This window comes from Rhamphochromis sp. 'chilingali' (assembly GCF_963969265.1).
Source record: "Rhamphochromis sp. 'chilingali' genome assembly, chromosome: 11".
In the NCBI taxonomy this organism is placed as follows: domain Eukaryota; kingdom Metazoa; phylum Chordata; class Actinopteri; order Cichliformes; family Cichlidae; genus Rhamphochromis; species Rhamphochromis sp. 'chilingali'.
In genome coordinates, this window is record NC_137938.1 from 20,958,064 (window position 1) to 20,984,489 (window position 26,426).

The 26,426-nt window shown below is 39.1% G+C and overlaps 3 protein-coding genes across 3 annotated transcripts; all 3 read right to left on the minus strand.

Moving 5' to 3' along the window:
- Window positions 1–40: 40 nt before the first annotated feature.
- LOC308405989 (jeltraxin-like) lies at window positions 41–3,374 on the minus strand (the record flags this gene model as incomplete). Its single annotated transcript, XM_080896801.1, has 4 exons — window positions 41–259; window positions 1,146–1,443; window positions 1,544–1,646; window positions 3,320–3,374. The coding sequence occupies 4 exons, from the start codon at window positions 3,372–3,374 to the stop codon at window positions 41–43; spliced, it is 675 nt and encodes a 224-aa protein (XP_080752927.1).
- A 3,748-nt stretch (window positions 3,375–7,122) lies between these two features.
- Window positions 7,123–9,238, minus strand: LOC308405988 (mucosal pentraxin-like). The gene is made up of 5 exons (XM_080896800.1): window positions 9,202–9,238; window positions 8,918–8,972; window positions 8,411–8,513; window positions 8,029–8,326; window positions 7,123–7,891 (listed from the first exon to the last, which is right to left on the minus strand). Exons 2-5 carry the CDS (start codon window positions 8,970–8,972, stop codon window positions 7,673–7,675), a joined length of 675 nt encoding a protein of 224 aa, XP_080752926.1. The 5' UTR covers window positions 9,202–9,238; the 3' UTR covers window positions 7,123–7,672.
- A 4,143-nt stretch (window positions 9,239–13,381) lies between these two features.
- LOC308405471 (metalloreductase STEAP4-like) lies at window positions 13,382–21,308 on the minus strand. The gene is made up of 10 exons (XM_080896146.1): window positions 20,879–21,308; window positions 20,394–20,501; window positions 20,230–20,300; window positions 20,017–20,104; window positions 19,020–19,298; window positions 18,769–18,863; window positions 18,558–18,668; window positions 18,100–18,142; window positions 17,853–18,017; window positions 13,382–13,996 (listed from the first exon to the last, which is right to left on the minus strand). The coding sequence occupies exons 1-10, from the start codon at window positions 21,077–21,079 to the stop codon at window positions 13,739–13,741; spliced, it is 1,419 nt and encodes a 472-aa protein (XP_080752272.1). The 5' UTR covers window positions 21,080–21,308; the 3' UTR covers window positions 13,382–13,738.
- Window positions 21,309–26,426: the final 5,118 nt, after the last annotated feature.

Consider the following 26,426-nt stretch of genomic DNA (forward strand, 5'->3'; position numbering starts at 1 on the left):
AAAATTCTTTACATTGGGCATAAAATTGGTATTAACAGTATTAACAGTAACGGTATTGCTTGTCTTCTATCAACACTCTTCCTGTTATCTGAAAATCCAGAGCATTCCAGTTCAGCACATTCCCCAGAGTGAAGCTCAGCTCATCTGAGTAGTTTTGGATCTCACAGGAAGACATGGTGTAGTCCCACATGTGGACATCAGATATCATGCCAATAAAAGACTGATTAATATCAAATTCTCCACCATAGGAATCCTGTTCCTGAGAAATGGCAAAGAGTTGAATTAACAGTTATATTGCACTGTTTCTGACTGACACAATGTCACAAATAAGGAGAATGAGAATATTTGGAAAACATAAATAAATAAATGCTGTGAAATTTCGAAACATTTTAATTATATAACATAATAATAGTATTGTTTGTCCAACGTACAGTGGTTTGGCTTGTAAACTTTTCCACATTTTGTCACATTGTCACTCTATTTAGTCATTAGCACTCATCAGGCAATGTCTATGGGCAACTGACTGCACTCAGACCAAAGGGGGCTGAATAATTACGTGACAAACACGTGTGAGCTGTGTTTGTCGTTTGGAATCATGTATGATTTTCGTTCCACTTCTCACATGTACACCATTTTGTGTTGGTCTTTCACGTGGAATTCCAATAAAATTGATTCATGTTTGTGGCTGTAATGTGACAACATGTGGGAAAGTTCAAGGGGGCCGAATACTTTTGCAAGCCACTGTAAGTAGTCTGAGTCACCTTAGCATAGTACCTACATAAAATGGAAATGGGGAAATCTAAAGCAATGCTGATCCCAAAAATACTAAAACCAAACCAGGAAAAATGCTTCACTGGAAGTTTGGAGCTGCACTCCTTATGGATATCAGCACAGGTTCCAGACAAGTATTGTCAGGTCTTATACTCTTTTTGTTAAATATAAAATTGTGGTTTTCACTTTAATTCTTGTCTTTAATATAAAGTGAACTTGAAGCACTAGTATGTTGGTTACAGATCCAGAGCTTCAGCCTGTTCTGTTTCCCCATCGCTCTGTGCTAAGCTAACATAATTAACCTCTCAGACCAAATCACTGTACTTTATCTAATATAGCAACTGTACACCAGTCACAGTGAGTTTGAACTGTACCTGTCCTAAAACAATAGACATGGGTTCACTGATGTTGAATCCAGAGCTGACGAATTTCCTGCTGGAAGGCTTTCCATTTACCCACAGCTGAATTATTCCAGAGGTAGCATCCCAAGTGGAACAAATCGCATTCCACGTGTTCAACTTGTAGTCTTGCAATGCAAATTCAGCATTTTTGTCCCTGACCCACAGATCAAACAAATCACTTGCATCTAGTTTGAATATCAGAAAGTCATTGGAAGCAAGCGATGTTGCCAAAGAGAAAATAGGGTGGCCTCTTCTGAGGTCTGTAAAGGATCTGTAAGCAATGACAAGACACTGACATACATGATGATGCTTATGATTATGATGATGATTATTATTATTATTACTATTTGATTTTGCATATTCAACATTACCTGAGACAGACAGTTACAGCACTTAAATCTTGTTTTGTTGTTAACAGCTTCGTGTGAGCTGTGTTTGTCGCTTCTGGGAAGGTCAACATTTTACTTTCCAGGTCTTAAAGGAATTAGAGAAATAAATTAATAAAATGATCAGTAACTTTCCGTGATGCTGATAACCAGACCAGATTTCTCACACCTACAGGGAGTGCAGAATTATTAGGCAAGTTGTATTTTTGAGGAATAATTTTATTATTGAACAACAACCATGTTCTCAATGAACCAAAAAAACTCATTAATATCAAAGCTGAATGTTCTTGGAAGTAGTTTTTAGTTTGTTTTTAGTTTTAGCTATTTTAGGGGGATATCTGTGTGTGCAGGTGACTATTACTGTGCATAATTATTAGGCAACTTAACAAAAAACAAATATATACCCATTTCAATTATTTTTACCAGTGAAACCAATATAACATCTCCACATTCACAAATATACATTTCTGACATTCAAAAACAAAACAAAAACAAATCAGCGACCAATATAGCCACCTTTCTTTGCAAGGACACTCAAAAGCCTGCCATCCATGGATTCTGTCAGTGTTTTGATCTGTTCACCATCAACATTGCGTGCAGCAGCAACCACAGCCTCCCAGACACTGTTCAGAGAGGTGTACTGTTTTCCCTCCTTGTAAATCTCACATTTGATGATGGACCACAGGTTCTCAATGGGGTTCAGATCAGGTGAACAAGGAGGCCATGTCATTAGTTTTTCTTCTTTTATACCCTTTCTTGCCAGCCACGCTGTGGAGTACTTGGACGCGTGTGATGGAGCATTGTCCTGCATGAAAATCATGTTTTTCTTGAAGGATGCAGACTTCTTCCTGTACCACTGCTTGAAGAAGGTGTCTTCCAGAAACTGGCAGTAGGACTGGGAGTTGAGCTTGACTCCATCCTCAACCCGAAAAGGCCCCACAAGCTCATCTTTGATGATACCAGCCCAAACCAGTACTCCACCTCCACCTTGCTGGCGTCTGAGTCGGACTGGAGCTCTCTGCCCTTTACCAATCCAGCCACGGGCCCATCCATCTGGCCCATCAAGACTCACTCTCGTTTCATCAGTCCACAAACCTTAGAAAAACCAGTCTTGAGATATTTCTTGGCCCAGTCTTGACGTTTCAGCTTGTGTGTCTTGTTCAGTGGTGGTCGTCTTTCAGCCTTTCTTACCTTGGCCATGTCTCTGAGTATTGCACACCTTGTGCTTTTGGGCACTCCAGTGATGTTGCAGCTCTGAAATATGGCCAAACTGGTGGCAAGTGGCATCTTGGCAGCTGCACGCTTGACTTTTCTCAGTTCATGGGCAGTTATTTTGCACCTTGGTTTTTCCACACACTTCTTGCGACCCTGTTGACTATTTTGAATGAAACGCTTGATTGTTCGATGATCACGCTTCAGAAGCTTTGCAATATTGAGACTGCTGCATCCCTCTGCAAGATATCTCACTATTTTTGACTTTTCTGTGCCTGTCAAGTCCTTCTTTTGACCCATTTTGCCAAAGGAAAGGACATTGCCTAATATTTATGCACACCTGATATAGGGTGTTGATGTCATTAGACCACACCCCTTCTCATTACAGAGATGCACATCACCTAATATGCTTAATTGGTAGTAGGCTTTCGAGCCTATACAGCTTGGAGTAAGACAACATGCATGAAGAGGATGATGTGGACAAAATACTCATTTGCCTAATAATTCTGCACTCCCTGTAGTGTTTAATGACTTAATACATAAATTTACTTTGAGGAGTGGCAGCACATGTTGTCAGCGTCACCAGTAAAAGCAGCAGTGCCATCTGATACAAAGAAAATACAATAATTCAAAACAAACATTGCTCAAATGTTCACCTTTCAACTTTAGTATGGAAATAAGGTGTCTGTCACTTAAGGCAACCTGCTATAATATATAATGCAGGCAGAAAAATTTTAAAACTTTTGTGTGGAAAGCATTAATTTAATTTGCCCTGTGTATCATGTCTTACCTTGAATTCAGTCTCAGGAGGTTGTGTTGCATGAGGCCAGCGAGGGAGTGAGTTTTATAGTGGCAGTGTTTGTTGGTGAAAATAGGTCTCCTTCATTGAGGTCATTGACTCTGGGTTTGTCCTACCCTTAGATCAAGAACACAGCACATTTTGTAATATTACCTCTGTAAACAACCTCTGGATTTTAAATCAAACAATCAACATGACTGGAGTACAGATTTTGATACAAGGGTTTTTTCCAAAGTGTTGCATTAACTTTGTAGGAATTTTAACCATTCTGATTAATTGACCCCCAATTTCACCTACTTTATAATTGCTTCCTTTAAGGCCTCAAACTCTTACAGTGAATTACAAAAAGAGAACGCGTCTCAGAAAGAGCTTTAGCACACTTAAGCAAACGTATAATTAATTCTAGTCAATTCTCTAAAATCCTATCAAACACTGGTTAAAAAAAGAATTAAGTATTGTACTTGTACTTGTTTTGTTACTACTGGGGAGGCCTGGGCAGGAGATCCCCGGACCAGCAGCCAAAACCAGTAATTTAATGTTCTCATTAGGCTGAAAGTCTCAAAATTTCTCAACCAATTTTAAATGGAAGAACAACTTGCTACCACAGAACAGTAGACCCGTAACACTTAATAGACATTTTGATATACCATGTCATTTACTCATTGAATACTATATAGTTGCATTTTTGTGAAGGAAAAAAAAGGTGTTAAATGTAAAATCCATCAGTTTACTGCACTCGGTGACCTATTGCGCTCGACTGCACTAGGATTTATGAAAGCAATAGTAAAAATAATGTATTACGATGTCATTCTAACATCTGAAACATGTGGGTCACATTTTCAAGTCTCTGAAAGGATGCTTCACATGACATTGTGTATTTACTGCTCTAATTATAATGGCTGAGAAGAGGTCTCTTCTCCAATGAAAAGTGAATTCCATAGTCCTCTTTCTATGCTACCATAAAGCTTGGGAGTCTGAGTTAGTCAGATTAAATTGATATTTTCGAAAGTTCTTTTCCCTCCTTTGTATGACCATAGACAGTGAGTCCAGTAACACAGAGGCATTTTGTACAAAAGTGCACCATTGAAAGATCCTGTTATTTTGTCTAACTGAGATCTCTTTATGGCCACTATGGGCAAGAGGAAGCAGTTGTAGTAGCAATATTACTTTAAAACAATATTACTTTAAAACAATATTACTTTAGAGCATTGAAATGAGCATTATCTACCCTGTGAAACAAAAGTAGTTCAGTGTACTTTTGCTTTAGTGAGGACTTGGCCGTCATTTTTTCCCCTCCTTTCTAGACACACAAATGAGTTGTGTTGTTGTCATATCTCAGTCTAAAACAGTCTATAGAAGTATATGATAGAATATAATAGTTAGATGCATGTCTTCTCTGAAACATTAAACATTTTAAAAGCTGCTCTACCAAAAATATGAACTTCGTCCTTGTGAGCTGCCAAAATTCCCGCTAATCCACTCTGAAATTTATGTTTTCCAAAGCTTCATTATCTCTGACATGCCTTTGGACATTGGACTTGTTTACTTAGCCTGGTGAACTCCTTGTTAGTGCACAACAAGTCAGTGAATTTATGGAGCAGCCAAAAGTCAAAATACAGTCTATAAAACAATAGATATACAATTATGGACAACCTGTATAATTTATCTATTGCTGTTGCTGTAGGAGGCATGGGTTTAAGATCTAGTAATGTTAGTTTCATCCTTAAATCAAACCACTAAGCGATAACAAGCATTAAAACTTAACACATCTAAATCCTGCACACAATTTTCATCAGCATGAATTTTCTTTGAGTTTCATTTTAATATTTATCTTCTGTACTTTTAGGACTGGCAGCAATGATGCCAGCATCAACAATAGAAGCCACAGTGCCATCTAATACAAAGACACTACTCATATTACAAATCAAACATTGCTTAGATTTTTAATATTTGACTTAGAAATAAGTTTTCTGTAGCTCAGGGCATCCTGCGACAATGTATAATACAATATTATATATTATATAAAATTGTATTATCTATATGAGTAGTTTCATGGCCAAATCAGATCTGTTTATTCAATATTTCATGTCAGATTTAACAGATAAAAGATCTGGAGATAATTCAAAGTGTTAAACTTGTAATTTGGTAGCTTTTTCTTGCATCTTATGACCATCATCAGGGTGAAAAATAAAATAAACCTGCTGCACACTAAATGCCTAAAGGCCTGGAAGACCATTGTTAAGAAACTACAATCTCAATGAAGCAGATATATTATTTTTAAAGTCTGCAATCAAGCTAAACCTTCCTGAGCGTAAATGTAGAGAGTTTACAAAGTGCTAACAACTGGTTACACTTGGAACAAAAATGGCTGAGTAGACTTTGCCAGAAAATATGTAAAAGAGCATGCACAGGAAACAAATCTTTGGACAGATTAAACCAAATTTAACTTGACTTAATTAGTTTTTCAGTTTCCAAAGACAAAACTGACGGCTGAAAAACCCACAAACAAGCAGCAAGTGAATGTGGCTGCTATAAAGGCCTTGGAGAGCATCTAAAGCCAGGAAACACACATGTTCATGGGTTCTGGATTCCAGACAGTAAAGAATTTTCATCCTATTGTCATATTAAAACAATCCTTATATTAGTTTGATAAACTTCCTTTGAGCCTCTGAAAGTGGGAGAGTGTAAATAAAGCTGTAAGTCCTACTTTGGTCACCAGTTGCATTACAGTTTGGTCCAAACTAAAATATCTTACGCACTTTATAGCATTATTGTGTCCTATTTAATTCCAGCCAGTGCTAAGTTACATGTAAGAAATGCAAATTTACTGTTGAATTTATTTATTTATTTATTTTTTAGTGGAAATGCAGAAGGTCACTAACACTAAGAATCGGGCCTTCAAGAGGTTCTCTTTAGTTCCCAACAAAAATATCAAAAATAGAGGTGATTGGTGAGTTGTTTTTCTACCAGAGCTGATATTCTGCAGTCATTTACAGATCAAGTCTCTGTACTTTCACTTTGATTTTGGACGCATGAAAGGCAGAAGTAGTTTTATTGACTTTTATTGACAGTTAGTATTTGTTTGGCTGAAGAACGACCTGCACGGCAATCAAAAGTCCACGTGAGTGCACGTTTCCCCCCATTTTATTAGCAAAGCACTTGTTTGCTCCTGCATGTGCTCCTTGGACTTGTTTACTTACACTCATTGATCGTTTGAACATTTGAACTGAACATAGCAACACAATTTTCATGGCAATGCCATTTCTGTATTGTAAATACATGAAGATTTAATAGATGTGTGCGTTAAACAGCTCTATGGTAATCTAAAAACACTTTTATGTGTTTTGTCATGTTTGATCTAAACAAATAAAACAAACACAGCTTTCAGTGTTCTTACACAGTGTGTGTTCATCTGTGCGTTTCACAGATTGCACCACTGTGGGGCATCTGTCAAAAAGGAACTACTCACATAAACAATAAAAATCCCAGAGTCTTCTGTGTATATGGTATAGGTCCATTTAATCATAAAATTACACAAATAGTACTCGAACGATCTGATTATTTTTTAAAAAGCCAAAACAAGGAAAAAAACTGCATTTATCAGTTTGGGCCAGTAGAGGGCGACATCTAAAACACCACCTTTTAGATTAAGTTGAAATACTTAAGTAGAGATGCAGAGTTTTCAGATTTAATGGAGAAGTTTGGACTTCTCTGTCGATTGCACTTTGTGACACAGTGCTGATGGTGATATTTTGGCAAAAAAAAGCTTCTTCTTCTTTTCTTTTTTTTTTTTATACATTTTATTGTCATGCACTGACTAGAAAAACATTTATAGCACAAGTTGATGAATTGTTCACTTTACAATAAATTTACAATTAGAAATTCGTAAAATTATTTTTTATTTTTTATATTTATGCTCACCAGTTTTTGTTCTCAATGTTGTTCATGAATTAACCAACATGTAACGTAATCACAGCGACCAGTGTAACGCTTTCATATGATTATCGTAAAAGGGTTTAAAAAAAATCATCAAATATTCTTTATGATGGACATAAAAACAAAGTAGTTTTTTTGACCAGATTTTTGACTTTGTAATTTTCTGATTAGTGACACGTCATGAGTTTATTTTCTATCAGTACTCTATCTATGATCTCAAATTCCAGTGCGCTCCAGTTCAACACATTCCCTGGCGTGAAGTTTAGTTCATCCACATAGTTTTGAATTTCACAGGAGGAAAGGATGTGATCCCACAAGTGGACGTCAGACATCATGCCAACGAAAGACTGCTTAATGTCAAATCCGCCACCGTGGGAATCTTGCTCCTGTAAAGAATGCAGTGTTTGAGATACAATAGATTAAAACTACATTGTATATTATAGTACATATAGTACATTATTAGTATATACAGCGTCTGACTGAATCTAAATAAGTATTTATAATTTATCAATAAAACATGTACCTGTCCTAAAATTATTATAACAGGTCCTATGATGTTTGTTCCAGTGTTGACAAATTTCCTAATCGAAGGTAGCCCATTAAACCAAATCTGCACCAGTCCAGACTCAGAGTCCCACGTGGTGCAGATAGAGTGCCACATGTTTGGCTTGTAGTCTCGTCCTCCAAATTCAGCTTTCCTGTCCTTGATATGGGGCTCAATCTCTTTATTTGTACCATCCCAGAAGATCAGGAAGTTATTGGAATGAACAGGTGTAGCCAGAGAGAACAAAACGTGGTCTCTTTTAAGGTCTGTAAATGATCTGTAGGCATGGCAAAGGATGACTTATTTCACAATCAGAGATACAGTTGCTTCTTATAGGAAATGCATACATATTCATTGCTACCTGTGACAGAGTGTTAAAGAACTGAAATCCAATCTCGACGCATTCAGCCTCACATGAGCTCTGTTGGATTCCAGTGGGAAAGTGAACATTTTACCAGACAAATCTGAGAAGAGAGAAAGAGGAAGACACTTTTCAAGTGGTTTTGCTTTTTTTTACGAAAAAGGAAAATGCAGGAAATTATGAACACAGAGAAGCATGTGCGCGGGGTCCCGCCAACACTCAGATTTAATAAGAAATTAATAAGATTAATAAGAAAACTTAAAAGAAGGAAATACAATTTTTTTTCAATGAGTCAAATTCACATGAAGCCAGAAAGAAACAACATTAAAAATACAAATTTTAAATGTATGTAAATCCTTTTTGTTTCTCAGTCTTGTTACAAAGATTGGCTAGAAATTTTAATAACGTCATTAAAAAACAAAGTATCATTAAAAGTGAATAACAAAATACATGAACATCGTAGAAATCTGCTGTTGTATTCACTTTGTTCAGAAAAAACCAAAATACCTTGAGGTCTTGCAGCACATGCTGTCAGCATCACCAGTACAGGGAACAGCTTCATCTAATACAAGCACAAATTATACTTAATTATATAAATGGAGTTTTTTCGAATTATTCTCAAGACTAGTGACACCAGTTTACTGCTTGCTTTGGATTCCTACAATAAACAATAGAGGCGTAAATTATATACTTCACCTGTATTGCTCGTTGTAAAAACAAAATGAAGTTTTGTATATAACAGAATGAAGGTTACGTTCTTACACATGCCAGTTTTGAATGTCTCAACTTACCTTGAAATCTGTGTCTGGTACTGTCTGTGCAGCAGTTGTGAATGCTGTGAAAGTTTGAGTTTTATATACTTCTTCCCCATTTCTGGCGGTTTGTCTGTGTCAGTGTGTTCACTTCCTTCATCCACTTCTTCTTTTTTCCTACTTTTTTCTTTTTTGCTGTAATCTGCAGTATGATGATAATTCTACAGTGGTGAAGGTCAGTTCAGTTGAAACTTCCTTGGTTTGTACTACTACTCAACTAAACCATGAACTGATAAACGGGAGACTAATGAGCTCAAAACGTTTGACTAAGGGAAATAAAACAGTGAGATATGAAATTATTATGGAAAATTCTCAAAGTGATGCCTAAGAGTTGTAGCTGATGCTACATTGTATAGCTAACAACACAATAAAGGCCAAATTTTGGTGGCATATATATTAAAAAATCGAATGGTATCCAGGACCACAGCTATTACTTGCTTATATAAGCTACTTGTTCTTTCATCTTCCTCACTGTTTGATGGCGTGATCGTGGACAGAAGAGGGACGCCTGCTGTCGATCTCTGTCTTGCTGTTTTATAACATGTCCTTTGTTCGCATAGAGCTGTCATCGGTAAATTCAAAGTTAACGTTGTACATGATAATTAATGGTTATTCTGTATTACACTAAGGCATTCATAATGATAATAATAATGTAATGAACAATGGTACTGATAATAGTTCAGTTTTGAACATTCCAAAATATTAGACTAATGATCACGTAATTATTTCTGCTGTCATACAAAGAGTGAAAGTGACTTCTCTTGTGCATTTTAAAGTACCTTGCATTTGATAAGCTAATTTTGCGGTATAATTGCTAATGTTTAACTGCCTAAATTGATGTGTTTTAGAGGTTTTTAATTACATAGCAATAACAAATGTGGATGAGGCCAGTGCAGACACTAATGTTACCTGTCTGTAATCAGTAAAAGCAGGTCTGAGATGTGACGCTGCTCCTCAGAGCTCTTCAATGGCACGAGCAACTGATTGTGACAACAAGGAAAGGCGATGCAGGGGCCAGGGGGTGTACGGCATTGCAGAATTATAAAAACACAATTGTTGGGCATTACATGCTTTCAATTAGGAATTGATGCCATGGGACTACTTTGAAATTAAAATGTAAAATTATAAAATAGACACATGTGGGAGAAAAAACTTTCCTGCCCAAAGGGTCAGGTGCTTGAGCACCACCTGGGGTCTATCTGTGCATGTGCCTGTTCAGCACTCTTTCTAAAGTCTGTAACTCCAGTGCCCTCCAGCTGATGGTATTCCCAGGTGTGTAGCTATTTTCTTGTGGATGTCACAATAAAACAAACAAAAACACACAATCCCTCACATGGACATCACACATCAGTGCCAACAAGCACTTGCTTTATTTCTAGCATCTTGCAAAACAGAAGGTAATTGGTGTTTTGAGTATTTGCTTGGAAAGCATCATGGTCATGGTCCTGAATTTTTGACCCAGCATTTTGATTTTTATTGTGCATTTTTACCTTAAGAAGATGATTTACGTTTGAGCTTTGTGCGGTTTACTCTTGAGTCTCTAGTCTTGTTTGACATTGTTAGGTTGCTTTTGATGTTTTTTGTTTTGTCCTCATTGACTTCTGTGAAAGTCGGCCTCGTCTCCATGTTTACCTATGTTTCCCCATGTGTCCCTCTCTCCTTCTCTGTTCCTCAGCCCGGTCATATCCCACTGTCTAGTTCACATGTCTTAGTCTGGGTCTTACTGTGTGTTACTTCCTGTCTTATTTTGATAGTCTCTTGTCCTGCGTGTGTTATGTTTTGTTTTGCCTCCCCCGTGTATTTAAGTCCTCAGTTTCCTTCTGTTTCTTGTCATGTCGTCAGTCTTCATGTCAGTCTTGCCGCTGAGTTTTCTCTGCGCTGTGTGCCCTGTTTCATTTCTTGTGTCTAGCTTGAAGTTCTGTGTATGTGGTTCATGTCTTGCCACGTCAAGACGTTGTATTTTGTATTTTCATTTGTAACTCCCAGCAATAAAACTGCCTCTTAGTTTATATTTTGTCTCTGGAGTCCTTTTATTGCTTTATTAAGTGTTATCATTACCAGGAGATAGCATTCCTTGGACTGTCCTTATTAGATGGCGTTATAAGGGCACTCCTTCATATCCTAACTGGCTCAAGTTAGTTGTTATCACTTCACCCGTTTATGGATAGGGCAAAAAGTTCAACTTTGACTGACACCACCAGCAGTGGTATAGATCTTTAACTGATAAGGCCCATTTAAAAGGCAACTTTATGAGACCGGAAGGTTTTTATCTCAGTGTGATGGCTGCACTTACAGCCACACAGTGGTAATACCCACCATGTTAGTGTAGAGGCTTATAAGTAACATTGCATTCACATTTGTCTTTCTTTACATATGGGAATTAATTTACAGGACAATAAATAACTGGTTTTGGTTTAGAATTAATTCACATATCCACATAACACTGCATTCTAAAATAAGTGCGCACATTTTAGTTTACACTGTTATGTATGATTAATCTTTTGTTTTCTGAGTTACCTTAGTTGCAGCTGTTCCAGTCCCTTGATTAAGGAGCCAAGAGGTGGAAAAGGGGCGGAGCGAGCTTTAAAGGAAGACTACAAATTGGTTCATGCCATAACTCGGGACCATGGGGGGGAATTGGAGTTCATTATGCTAGGTTTAGTTAGGTTTTGTGTGTTTTATCCCTTCTCGTGTTTTTTGTGGGCTGGTCAGCCACTATTTAAGTTTCCCCTTTGTCTCGTTAAGTTAGGTCAGTTTGTTTGAGTTATCAGTAGTGCTGTCAACTTTGAGAAGAGTTCTGTTATTTTGACCTCTTTTATGGGCCCAAGATTTTGATTCTTTTTGCACGAGTTAACCAATTATGTTTTTTGGGTTAAATAAAAAATCTTTTTTTTGGACTTTAACCTGTGCCTAAGTTTCCTTCACTGCGCGTCCATCACACTCAGCAGGAGTCACAGGAATGGTGTATCCTTTACTTTGAATACATTCTTTCACATCTACGCCTGTACTTGTCATGATTAGATTTCATTTACAGCTACTAATAAAATGACGTTTACGTGTTTACGTGTTACTCACTTCAGGAAATGACTTGATGCAGCGCAACATCACGGGACTATCTGAACTGTGACAACTGTTATGGTTCGTTCGATTTAGGGAAGAGAAGAAAGCAAGCCCAGGCCGAAGTAGGTGTCAAAAAATAGTGACCTTTATTACACACTTTGCGCAGTCAGTGTGGGAAAGACAATTTGCAATCCAATCCTTCGTCAACTGGACCATCCCGTCTCCTTATATTGCCATTATGACATCACAGTTGGATCTTTACTGGAAATGATCACAAATGATAACAATTCCCCGCCTATCAAAGAGTTTTCCCTTATATAGACATCAACTGCTACTCTTAAGAGAAAAACAAGTGTGTGTTACATTGTGCATTTTGTGAAAGTGTATCTATCAGAGAAACTGTCCTCAGACGACCCTCCTATTATTACTAAGTGTGTAGGTGAACGTGCGTGTGTTACATAAGTGCGTGGATGTGGTTACAGGCCGGTGTACGTGCAGAACTAAACGCAGGCGGACCTGGGCCCAACAGGACTGGTGGGTCTGAACGGTGTGACTGCACTAAAGTGCAACAACTTAAGCAGATAACAAGAATGATACAGAACCTCCATAAACAGTCAGTGTACATTAATATTTGCTCAGAGTAACACAGATGTAATTAAGAGATTAATCTGTCGACAGATTCAACAATGGTAAATGATTAATCAATGATAACTGATTATGAGAATACAAAATAAAATATCTCCTGATCACACAACCCAACAATAGATTCTTTCAACAGACGACGGGGATGGAGGAGTCTTAAATTCCTCTTTCCTAGTGATGAGATCCAGCGGTGACTGGGGAGAAGGCTGGTTTTCAGGCCAAATGTTTCTGAGAGAACGCTATCTGATCAGCCAGAGGGATGAACCCTGGAGAGGGATCAGATCGAGACGACTAAACGAGACACAGCCAACTCAGCAGGGAAATCTCCCAAAGTTTGAGCTTCTGGATAGAAAGAGATATAGAAAGAGAGACAAGACAAGACAATCTTGGTCTGTTACACTGCTGTTTATTTTAAAGAGTATTTACAGTGGTTACAATTAACATAATGGGTGTTTAACAATAAAGAACAAAGGAAAAGCAGTGAGAACCAAATACGTAACTATAAATGCAATAAACATAACCCACTACACACTGCAAGTTCAGATTGATAGTTTTTTTTCTTTTTTCTTTATTTTTTATAAGGATGTCATAGAGGACACAACACAGAATCTCAGATTACATTGTGTAACACTTCTGGATGTGGAAATTATTGAGCTTCAATGGAGGCGAACACAAAGGCAAAGGAAAGCTGCTTTTACATGTACCACGTTTACAACACTGAACAGTTTTCTTGTAAACATATAATCCTGGCTCTATGACATCTATGCCTTTGCGTCTGTGTTTATAATTCATTTGTACCTGCAGTGCCATTGCCTTATGTTAGGAGTAATTTTTTGCGTTCTTGCTCGGGATCAGTTCTCTCCCAGCCCTGTCGAATCCGGGTGAGAGTGCTGTCCACGCAAGGCAGGAGGAGAAGCAGCTTGAGCACTAACACCACGGAAGGCACCACCAGACTAAGCATGTAGCCAGGGAGCATAAACCATTTGTAGGATGAAGGCTGAAGAAACTTATCCCAGCCGTACAGGTAGGTGTGAAATGTACAGAAGAACAGTGTCAGGTAGCCCAGCTTAGACTGAAAGACAGTAAAACAATGAAACAGGTTCATCATGTTACATTTCATTCACCCATTTATTTTCAGAAAGCACTGATGTTATGATGTGCAGTCAGTTTTCTTTCTGGCAGACTTGTTTGCATCTATGCATAAGGAACATGTCGTCTGTGTGTGAATGCCTCAGCTACTCAGAGGAGAGAGGTGCTGAAGGATAAATGTGAATAAAATAAAAAAAAAGAATAAAGATAAAAGACAATTTCTTTTCTTTTATATGAAGTCAAAAACTGCAGTGACAAGCTGACCTTAATAGAGACATAGCTCCATATGTGCAACGCATGCACTCTTTGACTTTGTGTACTCATATACATAAAGGTACACATACATACTTATGCACATTTAAATACATTATATACACATGAACAAAGCCTTAGGACTGAGGCCCAGGATAATATATGCCCCCAAATTACATCTGATGCATAACTTAACATTTAAATCTCTGCTCTAATTTGGGCTGGAGTAAAGGGAGGGGTGGAATAAGAATATGAGCTTGACATGACCCAGATACATTTATGAATGAGTTTGTTCCCTGTAGTGTGTCCCATTTCATTTTTGATTGGTCAGAGTGGGAACAAAGGTAAACATTATTTGTGTCTGTTTAAGTAAAGACAGAGTTAGAAAGAGAAGGAGGGAAATATAACTAACAGATTTCTGACAGTTTGTTTCCAGTGGGAACTTTAACACAGCTGCCTGGCCCATGTGTGTGTTTTCCTATCCACATTTGTACTTGCCAGTCACAGTTTGTACCTTTGCAAATTAGACACAATGTGAACAATTTACCAAACAATTTTTCTGCCAGAATCGTTCCTTGAAGGCGCAGTAGCCTCTCTGTCAATTTTCACACTAACTGCTCCTCAGCAGCCTCGAGTATAAATAGGGGCAATAGTGGAGTAGCAGTACGTGGAAAATTTCAGGGTGCACTTGAAAGCATCTCCAGCAGACATATTAGAAGTGAGTGCCAACGAGGGATATTTCATAAAAAGCATCCGTGTGTTAACTGAATCATCAATCTGGTTGTCATTTGCAGCTTTTCCTGGCCAAGTGAAGAGATGATCAGTTGAAACAAATTAAATTTACCAATGAGCTTTATTGTATTCATTTTATGAGAAATTGACAGATTAAATATCACAGAAATGCTCTTTCCTACCACTGTGTTTATTTGTTCTTTGTTTAAAAAAAAAAGTGTTTTGAAACTTCTGTTATTTTTGTTTTTATTTTTAAGCGTGATTGAGTAAACCAGAGACTAGCAAAAATACTCATTTACTGTAGATCCGGGATGTCAAACACATTTTATCTTTGTGACATCTTTAAATTATAGAAATCTATAACTTAATTAGTTTGGCTTTGTATGGATAGCCACGGGGAATCTCTTTATCATCAGGAAAATCTGTAAAACTTTTGAAAATACAGATGTAAATGTCCAAATGTTCTGTTTTCCAAAATCATCCAGTTGGTTGGTTTGGAGTCTTCACCGGGTTGATTCTGGCCCCCAGGCTTTATGTTTGACACCCCTGCTCTAGATGGAGAGCATGTTTTCCATTTTCTATCTGATATTAATTGATTCCAGTAATAAGCAAAGATGCCAACTTCTGTACAAGCACAAATCTGTTGGATGGATTGCTCGGAACATCAGTGGGCCAGCTCCAGGGAAAAATCCCACACTCTCATTCCTCCACTTGTGACTTGAAGTTTTTCTTCTTATAAACAGGATTCACTCATCAGGCCAAGAGTTTTGTTTCGCTGATGTGCCAATATGAGTTTGCACGAATCACATACTATAAATCAAAGATGGAAAACCTACATTTGTTTTAGTGACCATCGGAGGACAGTTCCTCTGATTGTAAAAAGTGGTGTGATTATATACAGGGAGTGCAGAATTATTAGGCAAATGAGTATTTTGTCCACATCATCCTCTTCATGCATGTTGTCTTACTCCAAGCTGTATAGGCTCGAAAGCCTACTACCAATTAAGCATATTAGGTGATGTGCATCTCTGTAATGAGAAGGGGTGTGGTCTAATGACATCAACACCCTATATCAGGTGTGCATAAATATTAGGCAACGTCCTTTCCTTTGGCAAAATGGGTCAAAAGAAGGACTTGACAGGCACAGAAAAGTCCAAAATAGTGAGATATCTTGCAGAGGGATGCAGCAGTCTCAAAATTGCAAAGCTTCTGAAGCGTGATCATCGAACAATCAAGCGTTTCATTCAAAATAGTCAACAGGGTCGCAAGAAGCGTGTGGAAAAACCAAGGCGCAAAATAACTGCCCATGAACTGAGAAAAGTCAAGCGTGCAGCTGCCAACATGCCACTTGCCACCAGTTTGGCCATATTTCAGAGCTGCAACATCACTGGAGTGCCCAAAAGCACAAGGTGTGCAATACTCAGAGACATGGCCAAGGTAAGAAAGGCTGAAAGACGACCACCACTGAACAAGACACACAAGCTGAAACGTCAAGACTGGGCCAAGAAATATCTTGAGACTGATTTTCTAAGGTTTTATGGACTGATGAAATGAGAGTGAGTCTTGATGGGCCAGATGGATGGGCCCGTGGCTGGATTGGTAAAGGGCAGAGAGCTCCAGTCCGACTCAGACGCCAGCAAGGTGGAGGTGGAGTACTGGTTTGGGCTGGTATCATACAAAGATGAGCTTGTGGGGCCTTTTCGGGTTGAGGATGGAGTCAAGCTCAACTCCCAGTCCTACTGCCAGTTTCTGGAAGACACCTTCTTCAAGCAGTGGTACAGGAAGAAGTCTGCATCCTTCAAGAAAAACATGATTTTCATGCAGGACAATGCTCCATCACACGCGTCCAAGTACTCCACAGTGTGGCTGGCAAGAAAGGGTATAAAAGAAGAAAAACTAATGACATGGCCTCCTTGTTCACCTGATCTGAACCCCATTGAGAACCTGTGGTCCATCATCAAATGTGAGATTTACAAGGAGGGAAAACAGTACACCTCTCTGAACAGTGTCTGGGAGGCTGTGGTTGCTGCTGCACGCAATGTTGATGGTGAACAGATCAAAACACTGACAGAATCCATGGATGGCAGGCTTTTGAGTGTCCTTGCAAAGAAAGGTGGCTATATTGGTCGCTGATTTGTTTTTGTTTTGTTTTTGAATGTCAGAAATGTATATTTGTGAATGTGGAGATGTTATATTGGTGTCACTGGTAAAAATAAATAATTGAAATGGGTATATATTTGTTTTTTGTTAAGTTGCCTAATAATTATGCACAGTAATAGTCACCTGCACACACAGATATCCCCCTAAAATAGCTAAAACTAAAAACAAACTAAAAACTACTTCCAGAAACATTCAGCTTTGATATTAATGAGTTTTTTGGGTTCATTGAGAACATGGTTGTTGTTCAATAATAAAATTATTCCTCAAAAATACAACTTGCCTAATAATTCTGCACTCCCTGTAGATGTCTTTGAATCACAACTTAAGTTAGCAGGGTACAGTATATAATTCTGGCCTCTTTTATTCAATAAGAACATTTTAAGTCAGCTATATTTTCTAAATAAGTGGATGAGCAGGTCAATTCTATTAACTTGTTAGGACAGGTTTACAAGGCAACGTTGGGTCTAAGCTTTCTCCAGTTAACGTTTTTATTACTTTCTTTTCTTTACTGTCTAGCAGGTCTTGCTAAAGTGCTCCATGCTTTCATCTCATGATGTTTGGGCTGCTATAAATCCCTCCTCTTCTGCTTCCAGCTCATTGAAAACTTGGCTGCCAGACTTCTAACAAATTCAAAGATCAATCCCCTTCTGCTAGAGATACATCACTTTAGATACTACATTTTATATCCGTCTTACCTGTATAAAGCTGAACTCTCTCCAGCTGAGCACATTGCTGACAGAAGGGAGGGAAGTTATTCCCAAAAGGAGATACAGGCCAAATCCCAGAATCCCAATAACGTAGTACGAGTCAGTACGCCAGGCCATGGTGGTGTCAAACGGTGACGTTTTGTTCTCCTTGATCTTAAAATCACAGTAAACATTTTTACCAGCTGTTTACGGAGTGGTGGAACTAGGTATGATTAATAATGTTTCCAAGTCTTACCTGTGAGATAGTATGTGCTGCCAGTCTGTATCTCACATAATATCTGAGGGCAAAAATGATTATTTAGAGAAAAATCATGTGGACAATTCAGATGGGCATAACTCTTTAAGATCTGAAATAAAACCTAGATGAAGACTTCACAAGAATTGCTGAATTAACATTATTCACAAGTTTATTAAAGCATGATTTAGCCTTATCATTATAGCTGTATATATGTGAAAGGGTTACCTAGGCAACCAGACCCTGACATGTCATCTATGGGTAGTCTAAAACTAGTGCTTAAAGTTGAATCCACACATGAAGCATTTGTCAACGATGTGGCGACCAGAGACCAAAAGAAAGTCAATGATATTTGGGACCATGTACATCCTCCCAAACAATGTTATTCTAGTGAGCAGTTATAAACAGTCCCAGATATGTTTAATGAAGAGGCATGAAGATGCGCAGCTCTTACACACCTGATAGGGATGATAAGAGTGTAGAGCACATGCAGAGAAGCCAAAGCAAGAGCTACGAGTCCCAGCTGTTTCCTGCACAACATCCAACGATCCAACCAGTCGGGGAAACGCCTGAAACATGGGTTTGAGTAGTATGGCACAAAAATGATTAGAAAATTGCACACCTCTCTGCTGGGATTAAATATAATTGCATCCTATTTTGATTACTGACTTGTATTTAGTTCCTCTGTAGAGCTGAAGGAAGGCAGCTATGACTCCAGGCAAGTAACACAAAGACAGCATAATGAGCGACACGATGGGGAACACCTGAAAGAAGGAGACAGGAAGTTGTTTTGAGGATAAAAACCATGAGTTTTAAGTGAAAACTTTTTATTTGTTCAGTCATTTTTTATGGGATACATTTGGCGGTGACTTTTCAAAGTGTACCATGTGCTAATTTGTAAGGTAATAAACAGGATTTACCTTGTTGGCCAAGGATGCCATGATTCTAAAGGAGATGTCTTTATCATTCACCACATACGAATAGATGACATCTCTGATGAGTAGATAGAAGAAGAAGAAGGCAGTGAGGCCAGTGGCCAATTGCAAGGGCAGCCTCCACTCTGGGAAGAGCTGCAGAGGGAAATCCTCCAGCTCTCTGGCGGCAGTCAGAGACCCCCTGTCCAGAACAGTGAAGCCTAATTTGGTAGCCACCTCTATTACTGCCTGCTTTGCCTCAAGACTGTTCCCACACACGTACACCTGGAGAGGTAAGAAAAACAATCTATATTTTTTAACGCTCAAGAAGCGCCCCATGTGAGAAGTGCAGGTTTTCATCATTCTACATTTACACATTTATGTTTATGAATCTCACACACATGATGATCAACCAACAGAGACACACTGACAGTCAATGTGGTCATAGGAATGCTCAACACCTATGCAATGTTGCTGATGGTGCTCAAAATTAAACATAGTCCAGTGCATAAACATGTACTCCCCACAACACACGCGTTCTCCTGTGGTTTTTATTTTTTATTTATTGTCCACTGGGACTCCGAAACTGGATCAAAATGAGCAGAAAAATACACACATGCTGCAGTGAGAGAGCAAAACACATGACGGGATGCTTAGATCTAAGAGAGAGTGTGGAGTTAATTGATTCAAGGATACCACAGAGACAGCATTCTCAGGAAAGACATGAGGCTGACTCCTCTCCTCTTTCGCTTGGCTTTGGTTTGATCAAAACTTCAAAATGAGTTAATAATATAATTTGGTTGGAAATATTTTCCTTTAGGAAAGAGATTATTATTTTTAACTTCTTGGTCAGCAGTTGCTGTGTGAACATATCAGAGACTGTCAAATGCATGTGGTTCTGCATGCAAATACGTAATAGTTTTTACTATAAGGCCTTTTACATGACCCCTAGTATTCATGCAAGCAAGGAGATTGTAACACAACAAGCAGATGTAGCTTTTACCTGTCTGTTGGCATCTGAAGGTCCATTCTGAAGGGCCCATGCAGACAAGGTGTTAAATCCCTTCACCACCTGAGCTCCAGGGATTAGCCTGGTTATTAAACAACAATCATTTGCCTCATGTTCTTACATTTTTTTTAGGTGATTCAACCCACATGGTCCATGAGATATCCCAATATTTCATATTATTACATTACTGCCCTAGTTTCCTCTTACCTCTGCAGATATTCAGCATTGGCCTCGGGGTACATATTCTTCTTGAGGTTGTTGCTGACATCCACCAGAACCTTCCAATCAATTAAATAAATACAGTGGATGAAAAGTTAGAAATGATCCAAGTGCTTTGTCACACAAAGTCATCTCACTGTGCCACAAGGTACCTTCCCCTTGAGCTGAGGTGCAAGCGTCTCCAGGAAGTTGTAGTTTTCTCTGTGAATACAAACAAAAACCAGCCTGGCTGATTGGGCTGCAGCCACATGACTCATCGCCTGCACAAGACATAAACACAGGAGAACTGTCACGCACGGCCATGACACATAGTAACACGACCGCTGACAAATGGTTTCATTTACTTTGACATTCTAGTTCAGTCGGGACAAGAAACAAACCAATGCACAATGTAGAGCACAAACAAAAACAGCAACATCTGGAGAGATGCTTGCATGTCCACAAATTATCAGCAAACATGTTTAGCTAAACAAGGTCAAGTCTGATTAGAAGAGCTGCTTTTCTCACAGCATTAACTATGCACTTTGAATACGGGGTATTTGTTTTGGTTAAGGACTATCCTTCAGTTCACATGTTGTGATATCAGCTGTCAAATAAGAACAAGAACAACAAAAACAACAGACATCATGCTCTGTACCTGAGTTCCCGGAGGCAATGGGCCACAGCTGTGGGGTCTGCGGCTGCCGTACACCACCTTGTAGCCAGTCTGGAACAAACGTTGGCCCAGAGAGCGCCCTAAGTCCCCCGTCCCAAAGATACATAGCATCTCCTGCTCAGTGGCTGCTGGTGTGCTCAAAGGACACAGCGATACGCTCTCTGAATTCACCTCCTTTGACATGCTGCTCAGTCTGTCACACAATACGGCCACAGTCTGACACAAAAAGGGAGAATACCTCCTGTGGTTCTGAAAGAACAAAACGCTCTACCAGGTCTTCTGCAAGCCCAGTGACAGCTGGGTAATGTGTCCAAGTTCAAGACAGTTGTAACTAAATTACTGTTACTTCAAATAAGGAAATCTTCTGGAAAAAGTGCCAGTGGACCATCTGACTGCCTCTCAAGTTCATGTGTCTGTTCTCTCATTTTCTAGACTGACAGATTTTTCAGTCCTGAGTCAGTTTTTGTATTGGTCTATCCCCTCCCATTTTAGGATTGGCTCAGACTGAAGTCTGTTTAATCTGGGAAACTCCATGGCAAAAGGTTGGAGGCAGGTTTCAGAGAGCCCTAGTTTTCTATCTGAGCCTCTCTGTCTCTCTGTGCTTTGCTTTGCCAGGAAAACTGTGGCAAAGTAAAGAATTATGGCAGGCTTCTGGGAAACCACACATATTATGCAACACTGGAAAACAAGACTTCAATGTACTATAGCTGGAAAGAAATATTTTCCCCAATTTATCACATAAAGTCACAGCACAAGAAACCCAGATTATGCAGTAGATGAAAGTTGTTGATATGAGGACATGAAGGAAATGCGCAGTTAAGAATCAACGTGTGGAATGTTTCTGCTCAGACAAGCTCACCATAACAGGTTCATACATGTAGATGGAAACCGTGCCTCAAATTAAACACACACAAAAAACTTCATAGACAAAATCACAGTCACCTCATATTACATGTAAAATTCCCACGTCCTGTACCTACATAATTGCTTGGTCTTGAGTGCAAAACAAATAACACTTATTTTAATATCATAAGGATAATTGTGGTTCACTGGGAGTCAAAGAATACAATCCTCATAATCAGTCAGGGATACAGTGGTCAGAAGAGGTGCACCCTGATTCATGGAGTTTGTAGGCAAACCCACCAATTACAGTCTAAGCTGCACTCATGTGTTGTCCCAGTGAGTAATTAATGTTCTTAGCCTCATAACTTAAGCTGGCCTCTGAGTGCAGCCCTTCCTATTTTCCCAGAGGTCCAAAATAGCTCCACCGTTCAGGGCTGAGGTGAACCTCAGGCCTAGTGACCTGTCCTAATCTGTAATTACTCCCTCTGCTGTGCTGCATCACTAAGTGGTTGGCGTGTGGATGTATTGTGCACAAATATAACTATACTTTACTAATGCAAACAGACACACACACACACACCACACACACACACACACACACACACACACACACACACACACACACACACACACACACACACACACACACACACACGAGTATATATGCATATATGCACAAAGAAACAAAAAAAGTAATGAAATTTGTTGCTGATCTGGGTTCTTGGCCCATAATTAGCCAGAGACCTTAACTGCAATTAATCTCCTACTTGGTAAACAATTACTCACTTGCTCTTCCTCCCACAAGATACCAAGGTCAGAGGAAAAGCAGTGTTCAAGAGAAAGCATCTGGCTTGATCAGATCAGTAAATACAGTAAGAAGAAAAGTAAACAAATGAATGTCTGCTGGGTGAAAAAAATAGTTAAAGTTTATGTAAATCTAGCAGGTCAGTGTTATTTATATGATACAGTGTTTGTTTTTTCCCATATCAAGCGGTCAGTTATAACTAACCAGGAGTCCCTTAGCCTCTTAGACAAAAGTTCAGAGTTCAATCAGTAAAAGCCCAGGCACAAAAGCGCAGAGCTAGACCTCAGTGAGCACAAGAGCTGCACTTAAGTACTTCTGAGCTCTATGCACCAAACAATCTAGCTTAAAACAGTGTGGGTGGATTTCTGATGATCAAAACAAAACTGAATGGAAGCGGCAATCACATATCAAATGTCAAGTCTGAAAAAAGGCACTCTCAGGCTGATGATTGGGCCTTCCAGTATTCCCAGGCTAAAGCCATTACCATGATTGGCTTTACACTCTGCAATATATGAGTGTCTAAGCAAAAGCCAGACTGCATTACAGCCCCATAGTATGTCAATAGATTTTTCTGCGTGAAATGAGGCTTATAGAGAGAGTAACATCCAGCTTTCTTTGGTGTTATAGTGAAAAAGAGAGACTTTTAGTCACGCTGTTCAAGGTTTCGGTGCATACATACATGAAGAACGTTGATCGCAGAAGAACTTAGACCGTGATCATGTGTTACTGGATGAGATGGACACCAGGTTATAGATTATCTGAGTGTGATGGTCGGTTGTAGTGATAGTGACACACAGCAGAAAAATTTCCTGTAGATTGTGATTGGATGTCTAAAATCAAGGTCGATAATACAAAGAGGTGGTTGGTTTGTTAGAAGTCATTCTAGATAATGGTTCCACAATATTGTAGAGGTTTGACGGGTAGAGGTCATTGGATCTGAGGTGTGACCAAGCAAACAAGCTCCTGTGCCACTGGGCAAACGAGAAGGGCAAAAAAACATCCTGGTCTGAGGCTAGAGTTTAGTACAGTGACTTTTCCCTCTTCTCGCTTCACCTCCTCTACATGACACATCTGCTGTTTGTGTTTACCTTAAGGCACTGAATGTCCTCATGTGAACCTCCTTAGCTATCTTTTTGAAGTAATGTTTTGGGTTGCAGGCTATGACCCAACACAGCCAGAGACCACATCTAAAAACACCCTAGGACCTGGCGTCCACATATGTGGACATCACATTTTGGGTTATTTAGACCAAAATACTCAATTTTGCTCTACACAAGGGCCTGATATCCACTTGAGGACATTATACTGCCACTGTTCTAATGAAATTTTAAACAAATATCCTCATATGTGGCTCTCGTTTTTCTTAGAAACAAAAATAAGGCTAAAAAAAAAAATCGGGTAATTCTTTGTTTTTATAATTCATCGGGTGCCAATATGCCCAAATATCAAAGAGGAATTAAAAAAGCATGCTTTGGAAGAGTTCGGGTCTTAGGAGGTTAAGGCAGAAATATGAGAGACCCAGAAGGAAAAATAACCCAGGGCTAGTTGCAAGAAAATGTTTTTGAACATTCACCAGGATTTGTGCATTGATTGTACATAAAATCTGATTCAAAATTACAGACAAACAGAGTTTGAAAAAACTAATAAGACAAAGTTTGTGTTTGTGTGACAAACTTTGAAAAAATAATCACTGTGCTCTGTACTAATGACTTCATCAAAACTTTAAAAATAAGATTTGATTTGTGGGCTCCAGATCAGTACCGGCTTAAAACAATATGGTGTATTTAAGCTGATTAGGAACAAAATCAGCTCTCGTAAAAGGTTGGATCACAGTGATAGTAATAGTATAGTAATAAGCTACAAAACCTTTATGAAATTTTGGGGGTTCACCAGTCCTCAATAAGGGAAACTTTCAATACATGGAGAAAATTCAGAACTGCTGCTGCAGCGGGCTCCCTACAAAAATTCCATCTGCAGCACAATGTGGAGTGCCGAAAATAGGTGAAAATAACCTGTGTGCAGCAGAAAAACACCAGCAGCCAACACCTATCAAAGACCATCCAGAAACCATTTGTGGACAGATGGGACAAAAGTTGAAGTTTTTGGCAAAAAAAAAGCAAAAAAAACAAAAAAAGCACAATATGTGTGAAGGAAAAGCGCAACTCTGAAATATGATGAGGAATATGTCACTGGCTGAGGGATGTTTTTCTGCCTGACCCAGTATTTGTTTGTGAGAAAACCCAACTCAGAACCCAACCTTAACCCACCCATGATGATTTAATATGAACTGCAGAGAACTGTTGATCAAGATGTCCTGGAAATGTTGAGAACCAGACACAGTTACATAAGTGTCCAAAATCCCTCCTCCTCTTCCTCCTCAACATCCAAATCTCACAAACAAAAACATGTGAGGAATGTCGCTGCCGCAATAAGCTGTTTTTTTAGACACAACCCAACACAGTTTGCAGTTACTTGATTAAATGTGCTCAATAAACAGACGAGAAGTACAACTGTTTGTGCATTACTAGTTTAGTCTGATTAGGTTTGCCTAATCCTCATAATTCAGGAGGGTTTATGAACTCTTTTATTTTTTTTGCCAAAGGTACTTTTTCACCATTTACACTGAAAATAGCAAAGCTGTCAAAACCTCCCTTTTGCAAATTGTTTACACGAGTAACAGAGGAAAATAAAGTCCAGCTGGCTGTTTTGGACGCAGATGACATCCATAGTGAAACTTATCTTGGCTTTGGACAGAGTCAGAAACACTGCTGCAAGCTGTGCTTGCTCGTTGCTCTGCTACTCTCCCTCTCTTTCTCCCTCCCTCCCTCTCGCTGTCCCTCAGCTCTCTGGTCTATCATTTTGATCGTTTTAGAGATTTACAGTGAAATCTCCCTCCTGACCCCTAGTGCTCTGGAGCTCAATGAGTGATCTGTAAAGTTAATGGGTCAGATCCAATCTTTCCTTGTAACACACTTCACTCCACACGCACATCCGCACACACACATGTGCTCCCTCGCCTCCGCTCATATATCTGTCTCTCTATCTCTTACAATGCAGAACAACATCAGGCTATGGTCTCAGCTTTATGAGCCCTAATCACAGTGGTTATAAAACCTGACTAAAAGATTGAACGGTTGTCTTGGTAACACTGATGTATGCAATACTGGAGGGGACCTGAGACTCTGGATATTGGGTCTACTTAGTGTGTGCTGTTGACTCGGCCCATTCTGCCCCCTCAAAATAACACTAAAATTATGTGGAGACGTTGGGCCCCTAAAGCTTCTACAAACACTCACAGGTATCTGCTTGCCTGGTTAGACCTTTACTCGGGACTGCTTGTCCAAACTGGTTTGGGTTGGAGGCAGTGCAGTTCCTTCTGTTATCATTCATCATGTAGTATCCTGCATAAAACCACCAAAGTGAAGCTTACTATACCAAAAATCCAGAGTAATTGAAAACATGTTGGTGGGGAACATTTCCTCGTGGCCTGCCGTGAACAGTCAGCTTGATCAGTGATAACATAGCAAGCAAGAACGTGATGGACTGTCCCAGCGCAGTGTCTGCAAAACAAGGGTACATGTGCTTCAAACGTCTGCTGCTCTTTTACGGGTATTATGTAGATTAGTCATCCTATAATAAGGGAAAAGTGAAAGGTTTAAAAGTAAATACAACTATAGAACCGCAGATGGAGCCACCACAGATGTAGCTACAACCTACTTTGGTGTAACCTCTGTTTTATTTCAATTAATGTGTGTGCAAAGTTATTTAATAACTTTAATATCCTTGAATGCAAAGGTTAGAGAGCCAAAGTTAGAGAGACACAAATATGGGGAGCAGCAGAGAGCTCACACAATCAATGAAGTATTTATGCCCCAAATTCTG

Bases quoted from the DNA above. Each gene is read 5' to 3' on its own strand.
- LOC308405988 (XM_080896800.1), bottom strand. From the start codon at position 8,972: ATGAAGCTGTTCCCTGTACTGGTGATGCTGACAGCATGTGCTGCAAGA. The intron at 8,327-8,410 runs GTAGCAATGAAT...CCATGCCTACAG, and splicing joins TCTTTAACACTCTGTCACAG to ATCATTTACAGACCTTAAAA. The intron at 7,892-8,028 runs GTACATGTTTTA...CATTCTTTACAG, and splicing joins TTATAATAATTTTAGGACAG to GAGCAAGATTCCCACGGTGG.
- LOC308405471 (XM_080896146.1), bottom strand. From the start codon at position 21,079: ATGTCAAAGGAGGTGAATTCAGAGAGCGTATCGCTGTGTCCTTTGAGC. The intron at 20,502-20,878 runs GTACAGAGCATG...TGTCTTGTGCAG, and splicing joins CATTGCCTCCGGGAACTCAG to GCGATGAGTCATGTGGCTGC. The intron at 18,018-18,099 runs GTAAGACTTGGA...TGTGATTTTAAG, and splicing joins CAGCACATACTATCTCACAG to ATCAAGGAGAACAAAACGTC.